Source organism: Nuphar pumila, chromosome 11 (assembly GCF_984573655.1).
Source record: "Nuphar pumila chromosome 11, dmNupPumi1.hap1.1, whole genome shotgun sequence".
Classification (NCBI taxonomy): domain Eukaryota; kingdom Viridiplantae; phylum Streptophyta; class Magnoliopsida; order Nymphaeales; family Nymphaeaceae; genus Nuphar; species Nuphar pumila.
In genome coordinates this window covers 116375325-116385476 of record NC_143259.1, presented here as the reverse complement: position 1 = coordinate 116385476, position 10152 = coordinate 116375325, and the positions used below count along the sequence as shown (strand labels likewise).

Sequence of the window (10152 nt, the reverse complement as noted above, 5' to 3'; positions counted from 1 at the left end):
TGGCTAAATTGGTGGTTGCATGGTGTTGTATGTGGTTGAGTATATGGTATGCAAGTTTTTTTGGCTTGAGGGTTGGGTGTTTAAACTGTGGTAAGCTTTGTCACATTGTTTCTCCATTTTGGTCTCTGTATCGTGTCCCTTTATATAGTAATTATATTGAAAAAAAAAACTCCGAACAATGGTTGTATTCTTATATCCACAACTAGGGATGGCAGTGGACCGTGGCGGGGCGGGGGACAAGGTCTCCACCCCCGCCCCGTCTCTAAAATGTAACCTTCATCCCCGGTCCACCCCCGTGGCGGGGGAGACTTTGGACCTCCACCCCTGCCCCGTCTCAAAATATGAATCCCTGTCCCCATCCCCGCCTCGCCACCGCCCTCGCCCTGTCCCCGCCCCATCGCTCTAAACAGAAAACTGAACAAAAACCCACTGAGAGTTGGCTTCCAAGTAGGAGGAAAACATCAAAACAAGTCCAAAATAATCAAATACAATATACAAGAACAAGAAATAGTCATAACAAGCAACACCCATCTTCTTCAAAGCACAAAAAACCAAAAAGAACTGAAAGGAAAACAACCATCGTAAAAAGGAGTGAGAAAACAAAGGGTGGTGACAAGAAAACCACATTACCTCATGAGAAGCAAGCATTGAAGAGGCAGTTGGGAAGGAAATGAGAAGATGAGTGTCGTCCTTTAGGGCGAGAAGCGTCGGAAACTGGTGGAGGCATGAAAGATACAATGATGGAAAGAAAAAGAAACCTTTGAAGCGAGATGTGGAAGAATTGGGGCGGTGAAGCAAGAGGAAGGCTCTCAAATTCGAGCCCTTTGTGGGATTTCCTCTTCTGAGCCCTCTTCCCACACTCATTAGGAAAAAAAATGCTTTCGGAGATCCCCCTTTTCTTTTGGTGTAATTGCAAAATGCCGCACACCTTATCAGATATTTACTATGGCACCGACTGGGGATGGGGCGGGGCTAGGCGAGGATCAGGGCAGGGGTAGGGCGGGGAAAAGTGTAAGTCCATCCCCGCCTTAATCCCTGACCAGGGATGGATTTTAACCTTCGTCCACGTCTCCATCCCCGTTTCATACCCTTCATCCCTGGTCCAAACGGGGCGAGGCGGGGCCCCGCTTCCCCCCGATCCACTGCCATCCCTATCCACAATGAGTACACTCAGCTTTGCTCATATGTGGAGATGGCAGTGGACCAGGGTGGGGAAGGGGGACAAGGTATCTACCCCCCGCCCCCTCTCTCAAAATTCCGCCCTCCATCCCTGTCTCTATCCTCGCAAAGGTTTTGATTTTAACCTCCATCCCCATTTCATGTCTTCCATCCCCGGTCCAAACGAGGCAAGGCGGGGCAGGGTCCCATTTTTTCTCGGTCCATTGCCATCCTTTAAAAAGGATTGGGGACGGGGTGCGGAGGAAAAAAGTGAGGATCGGGATGGGGACGACGCTGGGCAGGAAAAAACGTAAGTCCATCCCTGCATGGGTTTTGATTTTAACCTTCATTCCTGGTTCATGTCTTCCATCCCTGGTTTAAACGGGGAGAAGTTGGGATGGGCCCCATTTCCCCTCGGTCCACTGCCATCCCTACTCATCTGGTAAGGGCGACTTGTTAATGTCACCAAGTGGATGGGATGTTACGACTTCTAAACCTGCCGGAGGACATCTCTTGCCACAAGTACTCTGCGATGGGCAGGGGGGACCTCGAGGGTTTTACCAACCAAAAGCTTCCAATATGCAGTCTGTAAAGGAGTTTTTTCCAAGTAGCAAAGAAAAAAAGAAGAATTTTATTCGATTTATATTAAAAGCTACATTTTATCTTGGTTTGTAAGGCCCTTAACCCACTTATCCATATAGGGACTCACATAATCAGTGACAAGGGGGTTTTCCCAATGTCTAGCAAAAAGAAAAAAGTTCGATTTATTTTAAAAACTGTATTGTATCTTGGTTTGGAAGGTCCTTAATCCATTTATCCATATAGGGGGCTCACCTAATATGAACGGATCATACCATTTGGGCATTGAACCCACACCTTGTTTCCATCAACTCTCCTTGAAACCTAGCTGTTTCAATGGGTCGGATCTTACCAGTGACGGATGCTCTCGAGTGTGGGTATGATACATAAGAAATAAAAACATTAAGATACAAAACTTGGTATAATTGGTGGACGTGCCGGAGTGGTTATCGGGCATGACTAGAAATCATGTGGGCTCTGCCCGCGCAGGTTCGAATCCTGCCGTCCACGTTTTTTCTTCAAATCATTTTTATTAAAATCTTTTCATTCAGTTGGTGATAAAACTTGGGGTAATTTTTATGCAGCGACGCTGCTGCCACTAACAGTCGCCCATTTCAACATTTCTCGAGATGGAGACCACTTCCATCTCGAGAAATGCCAAGATGGGTGGCTGTGTGGGCGATGCTTGAGGCAGCGTCGCTGCATATTATGTGAACACAAACTTTTTGTTGCCTAAGTTGGTCTAAAATACCGCCTGATTTTAGTTCAATGCCCCAGGCCAGGGATCGACTAAATTTGGCCAACTAGCCAAGATTATATGAATCAACAAGTTTTTTGTGTCATGAACTCAATCACTGTGTATTTTGACGTGGACATGGACACAAAACACAAGACATCCCTTGGCCAAGTACCAATGTTATATGTTCATATTGTGTCACCGGCTCACACGTCCTTTGGAAGTGTGCACACAAGACAGATATGGGCTGGATCATGGCAGATCTGAATCTGAATTTAAATACTGGGTCGTAAGTATTTTAACAAGGGTTTTGCATGCAAAATTGAAAAAGGTTGAATTTGATCCACCTTGAATGTTTATCCCACAAATATTACAGATCCAAATTCAAAATTCGATTTTGAAGAAAGACAGATCATGCAAGTCTGAGTAGGACCCAAATATACATTCAGATCTTATTTTAAGATTCATATTCTAGAAGTGTGTCAGACTTGGATCTGAGATTCAACTGAATCTTATCAATTTGCACCCTTGGTAGTATGCACCAACCTCGCCAAACCTTCCATTGATGTTATGCTGGTCCAGATAATGCAGTTTAGGCCCAAATAAATCATTCTGCATCTATAAAAAGCACTTCCAAGTTCCAAATGTTGATTCATCACCAGAGATTGCTTAGAATTAATATTAATACTTCATTATATAATGCATCTTTCTATTATAATGCTCTGTTTTCAGATCTGTAACTAAATGTTCTCCTTTGCCAACATTCTTGGATATCAATAAGCACACATTTTCTATGTTCCCCTTTTTTAGGATTAGATCAATAAGCATACGTTGCCTATAAACAATGCAGCGTTAAATTGATTAAATGATCAGTGCGATATCAAATGGCTATTATTGATTAGAAAATGTGCATTAACAGAAAAATTTACAGAGGAATTCAACCATGAAGCCTATCCTAGTTTTGCCCTTACAAGGCCTTCAACTGAGCCAACAAGAGCAAACAATGAGATAAGAAGACACACAGAGCTGAATACCTCAAAGACCAACCATTTGGTTGTCCAAGTGCCCACTCTTTTCTGCACCATGTACATCTCTATTGGGAAATATATGGCCAAAGGCCAGAAGTTAAGAGCACCCAAGACCCCCAACACTTGGTTGAAGTATGGGAAGTACATGGCCAGTGCAGTGGTAGAGACCACATACAGGGTTCTAAAGCACAGCCTGATTAGTTTCAAGTGGTAAACTGGCAGATACGGGATGCCAATGCTGTATTCCTTCTTTAGAAACATCATGTTTTTGGGGAGCTTCCTTGTGATTAATTCTTCAAAAAAGGCAAACACTGGTTGACTGAAGACCTGCAAAGTATATAGACCTCAGATGAAATCAAAATTGATACTGAAAGTGAAGAAATGAAACAACAGAATTGAGAACAGGGTCTCTAGTGAGTCAATTGGGTTACTGCAAGATTATCCAATTGAAGTAAAAGTATAGAAATGCTTAGTGGTGCTTAATCTGCTAACAATGATCTCTAACTAACTTAAGCAACAAATTACCTGGTAGCCACCAACTAGATGCAGTATAATGCAGGCATTGCCAAAGTCAATGAGCCAGTATGGCTCATAAAATCCGAACCCTGTGAGGAGGTTTCCTGGCGCAACGTTCCCAAATGCCGCATATCCGAAGCATCCACAGCAAAGATAGAATAAGGTTGTTATGGCAACAGAGACAACAGATGCCCTTTTCATTGTTAAATTCTCTGGAGGTCTAGACTTCAATGTGTCCTGAATTGTCAGTAATCGCATGTTAGTTTCTGTTCTTGTTTCAGTGAAAGCAAAGTGTCACTCTCAAGTCAAAATAGAGCATATAAGTAATTCATAAACTACACACCTGAATCTCTAAAAGGACAAAAGAATAAGGAAAAGAGAAAGCTATGTCTCCAATGGCTTGAGAGACCCTCCACACTTTCTCAGCTGTTGTAGCCATTTCAACTCCTCTAATATCCCCATAAATTCTTTTGTTATCTGAAAGGAAACATATCCATTTTTCCAATTTCAGCAAAAGCAAGCTCTCTCTCTCTCTCTCTCTCTCTCTCTCTCTCTCTCTCTCTCTCTCTCTCTCTCTCTATATATATATATATATATATATATATAGCATTTTCCAGTTGATAGACATGGGACTCTTACCTATTACTTTAGCTATTCCAAGGCTTAAGCCTATAGTTGAATAGCAGCAGGACATAATTGCAGCAACCGTAGAGAGCCAACTCATGTTGTTAAAATCTGGGATGAGAGAGCAAAATATCTGAATTACCCCAAACATGATCATGTAGGCTGAGTTCCCAAACTGACAATCCGCATTATGCCCATTCCTGTGGTAACAATTTGATTTCATGATAGCACTGCATTAAATAAACAAGACTTTTAACTTGGCTTCATAAATATCAGTTTGTTTATATATATATATATATATATATATATAAAGAGAGAGAGAGAGAGAGGAATGAAAACCTACCCACTAAAAAACATGCCAAACCTACCCAGTGAAAAAAATTTGGTGTTTTTTATAAAATTCTGACTGAGAAGAGTTCAGCATGATTGATTTAGTAGAAATCGACACTTGGATCATGGATTTTGGATAGAAAAAATGGTATTTGGAGCCTCAAAATTTTATAAAAATTGTACGCCATTGATTTTTGAAACTTATAAAAACCTATCCATGCATTGGAATCAAATGCTTCAAGAACTGATTCCTATAAAAACAAGCATATAGATCACATCTGTACTGTCAGAATTTTGAAAAACAACAACAAAAAATCCAATAAAACGTGTGGTGGGTAGGTTTTCATTCTTATATATATATATATATATATATATATATATATATATATATATATATATATATATATATATATATATATATATATATATATTTGAGAGAGGGAAGAGAGACGGAGAGGATCGTACCTCATGCTGACTGCAGTCGTAAGGATATAGGCCACAGCAATCCCATACATGTATAGATATTGCAGTAGGCCGCATGCCCATATCTGGTTTTTACCTGAAAAATATCAACATTAACAAACTGGAACATGGACTTTAAATTAGAAGAAATGCCTACCGATTTAAAAAAGAATGAACTTTTTTTACAGCTGCATACATATTTCATGTTTTTGAATTTGTATTAATTTATGCTGATATTTTCCCATAAACACAAATTTTTAATGTTATTGTGAGATTTTCCACTCAGATTTTTCCCAAGAAAGAGATTTGTGACGTTCTTATGGGACCCATGACATGTCCTACATGATAGTGGACATCTGTGGGCTTGATTAACTTAGCTTGAGTCCCTGTAGGCTAAACAAGTCTCTGACTTGGGCCGGGTTTTCCTCTGTCTAAAAAAAAAAAGAAAAAGGAATAGTATGTGATGTGGTTGACCAATGATTTCACAAACTTAATGTTAAATAATATAACTTAAGGCTCTAGAACCACACCATCACCCACTTTCATCCTGATCCAAACTTATACTGAATTGAGAACTTCCATCTCTTTTGTTCAAAATGGGAAGGACATGGATTCCTAAAAAATCCTGCCAGCTGTCTTTCCACGATAATGTTTTCATATGAGAGGAGGTATGAAAGGATTTTCACATGAAAAGTGATAGTGAGAAAAATTGGGGTTTTACCTAAGTTGACACGCACGGCGTCCATGTAAGTTCGGTTCCTCTTGCCAGTAACAGAGTGAGGAGATCTGTAACAATCTGAAAGCAGATGAGCAGAGACATAGGTAACAATGGCGAAGACCACCATGGTTAATGGCCCTCCAATCCAACCAAGCTGGGCTATGCTCCATGGCAGTGCCAACACCCCGGAACCGATCACTGCAGTTACTATGTGTGCTGTACATGTCCAGATATTCCCTGTTTAGACAGACCACCATGTTCAGTGAGAGCTCTAAAAGATACTGCACGCATAAGCTAGTGCAAACCAATCAGTAAGGCAAAACAATCGATTACAATTATAATTAATAAGGTTTTCTCTGAGTTAAAATTGTGAAAGTAGTGAAGGAAATTAACTAAAAAATAGTAGTGAAATCAGGGAAAAAGAAAGACAGTAATAACATCATCAACAACACCAACAATAACAAAAAACAAAGTTACCAGTTCTTTCTGAGTGTTCATCCTCCTCTGTTGAACACTTTGTAGCAAGTTCTGCATCATTGCTCCTCTCTTCAATCTCCATCTTTCCTAGTGCCCAATGGGAGACCTTTCAGATATAAATAAGCAGTAGAGCAGGAGGTCATATCTTGGGGACTGGCTTTGAAAATCTCAAATGGGAAAAACTTGACCACCCACTGAAAACCAGCAGACTTCAGCGGTTTTAGTACAGATATAAAAAGGGAAGGCCACCAGGATAGGATCCAGCTGGGATGTTAGGTTCTTTGTTTGTAAGAGAGTGGGATCCATGCCTCTATAACTATAAGCCGTTGATTTACTTCAATTGAGCTATGAAGAGCGGTTTGCATGGAGCCCCTTGTTTGATTTGGCTCTATCTTAAAGCGTTTTGAAGCGGCCTGCTTGCCTTTGTCATTATCTATGCATTGGTTTGTACTACCATTAAAAAAGTTCTCAAAGCGTTTTGAAGCCGTCTGACTTTGTCATTATATAGGCACAGTTTGGAGTCTGGACCAATGTTATCAGTACCGATACCCATCGTATCGGCAGAATTTCGATATATACGCTGCAACCTGAATCGGCTATCGTTTAATAAATATAAAAAATACCAAAAAGTATTTTTTTAAAAATTATTTTTAATGGTTTTAACATGTATCACGTTATGATTGACATGTAATAATTTTTTAATATTTTTTTGCTGATACAGAACGATTCAGCTTAGTATCGGTATCTGCTGAAATAGATGAATCGGTGGCCCAACTATTCAGGGCCGATACGGATACAGATGCTGACAACATTGGTTTGGACCATTAAAAGTACCAACAATTTATTTTCAATTTTTCATGTACTCTCTCTTTCAGCTGTGGGTGGGCATCAGGCCGGCACAGGCCCGTTTAGAGCACGGCTCATCAAGTTTTAAGTGCAGCCCAGCTCGGAGATGGCCCGGCCTATTTGTTAATGGGTTGAGTTTTGGCTCGGTTCAGGCTTGGGTTTGAAGAGCAGCCCCATTGGCTTAATGTGGCAATCTTCAGTGGGTCGGTCCAGCTCAATCCAAACCTATTTGTAAGTTATTTTTCAATGAAGTTCATAAATTAATTTCTATAATACCAAAAGCAATGAATTAAATGAAAGATTAATGTGTCTAACTAATTATCTTTCTATTTCTCATATAGTCAATGCAACTAATTAAGTAAAATAGTAATAATTACCAAATAACTATGCAACTAGCTACTAAAAAATTAATTCCCCGATAGCCCGTGGGCCGAGTCGACTTGGCTCAGCCCACTGGACCACCCGGCCCATTGCCCACTCCTACTCACAGGCTAGTGACAAATATCACAAGATTTATGAAAATCTCACGTAATATCGTGAGAAATGGCCTGAAAGCTTAAAACGGCAATTTCTCGCGAGATTTTCAAAATATCACGAGATTTATGAAAAAAAACATAAATACCGCAATTTAAACATGATATTTTATGTTTTAAACGGCTATTTATCATAAAAAAATCATGTATTTTTATTTTTAAATAATTTATATTAATATTTTCTTATAAAAAATAAATTTTGTATTATTTAATTTATTTTTTTTATTGCTGAGATTTTGCCAAAAAAAACGCGAGATTTATGATTTTTTTTCAATTTCTTGCGAGTTTTTGAAAAATGAGAAATTGCCGATAAAACGAGATGAAATAAGAACGCGAGGAAGCAGACTTTTTTTTTTGGTACTTAATTCATAAAAAACATTTTTTATGTGTTGCTATATGCAACTGTATTGATTAAATTATCAAAATTATAAAATAGTATGTGAACATGCCATATCATGTCACTTTGTGTATCCGTATGTCCTGTTGTGTCCGCTAAATCCGGGACTACCCTGTACCTGTCAACGGGTCGGGTAATTGACCCATCAAGTTATACCCAAATCCACTCAAATAACAAATTGTTGGGTTGAGTTTTGTCAGGTCATGAAAATGAAATCCCAAAATCGGATATGGATAATTGTAAAAATTTACTTTTATTAAAAAAATATATAATTAAAATACTCAAGTCGGGTCTGACAAAAAGTTAGGTTGGATATCCGACAAAAAAGCCAGGTGTGATCAGGTACCCTGCAAAATCGTGACCCAAACACGACCCGCATATTACCCGGGTTGAGTACCTGAATATTATTGGGGTTGGCACTTTCCATGCTCATACCATACCCAGAATATAATCACTAAATATTTAACAAACATACATGAGTATTGAGTCCTAGTTATAGCTAAAATCACATAATTAATTGTATCGGCCGTGTCCGCGCGTGTACCCTTGTGACAGCGCCAAGCGACCGCCAGCTTCACCACTGACCGTTGTATAAGCACACAACTCCACCTCAAACTTCAGAATTGGGTCCCAGTTTGGGGGCCTGACTTGGATAAATATTCGTCAGGTTCAGCTTGACCCAGTTTACTTTCAGACATTTATATGCCCCAGTCGAACAAGGATACCCTTCACAGATCTGGCCCGTTGGCTTTGCTACATCGATCCAGGTTGGGTCTCCCTTTGGTATCTATGTTAATTTCACTCATTTCTGAACTGGATCTGGATTTTTGGCCCAACTCTAATAATATAATTCGCCCATCTGCTTGGATACGGGACCTAGAAAGAGAGAGAGATGTTTTAAAACAAGGTGCAACTATGTCTCTAGGCGTAAAGCTCTTGTGGATATTTCCAGCACCCTCTCGTCTGTCAAGAATCACCCTCTTGATCCCAACATGGCCAGCGGTGTCAACGGGTCGGGTTTGGTTGAGACCCAGTAGAACTAAACTTGGACCAGATTTTTGGGTATGGTATTGGATCTGAACCTGGGTCTAATCAGGTCCACTATAAAAAAACCATAACCGGATCCGATAAAAACTACATGAACCAAACTCGGACCATAGCTGGTAAAACCATATTTTTTATTACTTTTACACTGAAAATTTGTGGGTCTTCATCGAAACTCAGGTCCGGTTAGGGTCTGGTATAAAATTTTCACAAACTATACCTGAGTCATTGTATTAATCGGACCTTCAGGTCCAGACCCGGGTCTTCTCATTTATCACCATACCCGGACCCTATAGGGTTTGGTTCAGGTCCGGTCAGGGTAAACCAGGCCCGTTGACACCCCTAAACATGGCACAGCACTCAACCCAGGATCTATCACCATCCAGCTGGAAGCAAGATTCACGTGACTGACGAATTGGGGAGGTGGGACGATCCACTACTTAATAGTAAGGTTGTTTAAGTAGTTGTCTGTCCTACATCTGCGGACACTGTAACGAGGTCACCTTCTGTGACTTGGACCATGCTTCTCCTTTAAATTGATGAAAGTCCTTAGTTGGAATGTGAGGGATCTGGCCTCTAGTGCAGCCCAAAGGGAGGTTCAGAACTAGGGCTGGTAAACAAACGGAAAATGAACCGAACAGGACATGTTTGGGCTCGGCTCCTATTTGTTTTTAGCAGAGCCGAGTTCTCAATTAGGGATGGCA

At 40.3% G+C, this 10152-nt stretch overlaps 1 protein-coding gene and 1 non-coding gene across 3 annotated transcripts; one reads left to right on the top strand and one right to left on the bottom strand.

The window, feature by feature from the left end:
* Positions 1–2165: 2165 nt before the first annotated feature.
* On the top strand, positions 2166–2247 carry TRNAS-AGA (transfer RNA serine (anticodon AGA)). The gene has a single exon. It is a non-coding gene; the product is annotated as a tRNA-Ser (tRNA).
* A 1106-nt stretch (positions 2248–3353) lies between these two features.
* On the bottom strand, positions 3354–6300 carry LOC149823010 (putative amino acid permease 7). 2 transcript variants are annotated; one of them, XM_089981379.1, is made up of 6 exons: positions 6155–6300; positions 5437–5530; positions 4657–4871; positions 4361–4494; positions 4027–4254; positions 3354–3828 (listed from the first exon to the last, which is right to left on the bottom strand). In XM_089981379.1, the coding sequence occupies exons 1-6, from the start codon at positions 6276–6278 to the stop codon at positions 3424–3426; spliced, it is 1200 nt and encodes a 399-aa protein (XP_089837505.1). In that variant the 5' UTR covers positions 6279–6300; the 3' UTR covers positions 3354–3423. The 2 variants fall into 2 exon arrangements, with proteins under 2 accessions (XP_089837505.1, XP_089837506.1); XM_089981380.1 differs by having other exon boundaries at positions 4657–4841; positions 6155–6296.
* Positions 6301–10152: the final 3852 nt, after the last annotated feature.

Coding starts and splice junctions, on each gene's coding strand:
- LOC149823010 (XM_089981379.1), bottom strand. CDS start 6,278: ATGGTGGTCTTCGCCATTGTTACCTATGTCTCTGCTCATCTGCTTTCA. Junction 5,531..6,154: donor CGCCGTGCGTGTCAACTTAG/GTAAAACCCCAA, acceptor GATATTTTTCAG/GTAAAAACCAGATATGGGCA. Junction 4,255..4,360: donor TTGTCCTTTTAGAGATTCAG/GTGTGTAGTTTA, acceptor CTGACAATTCAG/GACACATTGAAGTCTAGACC.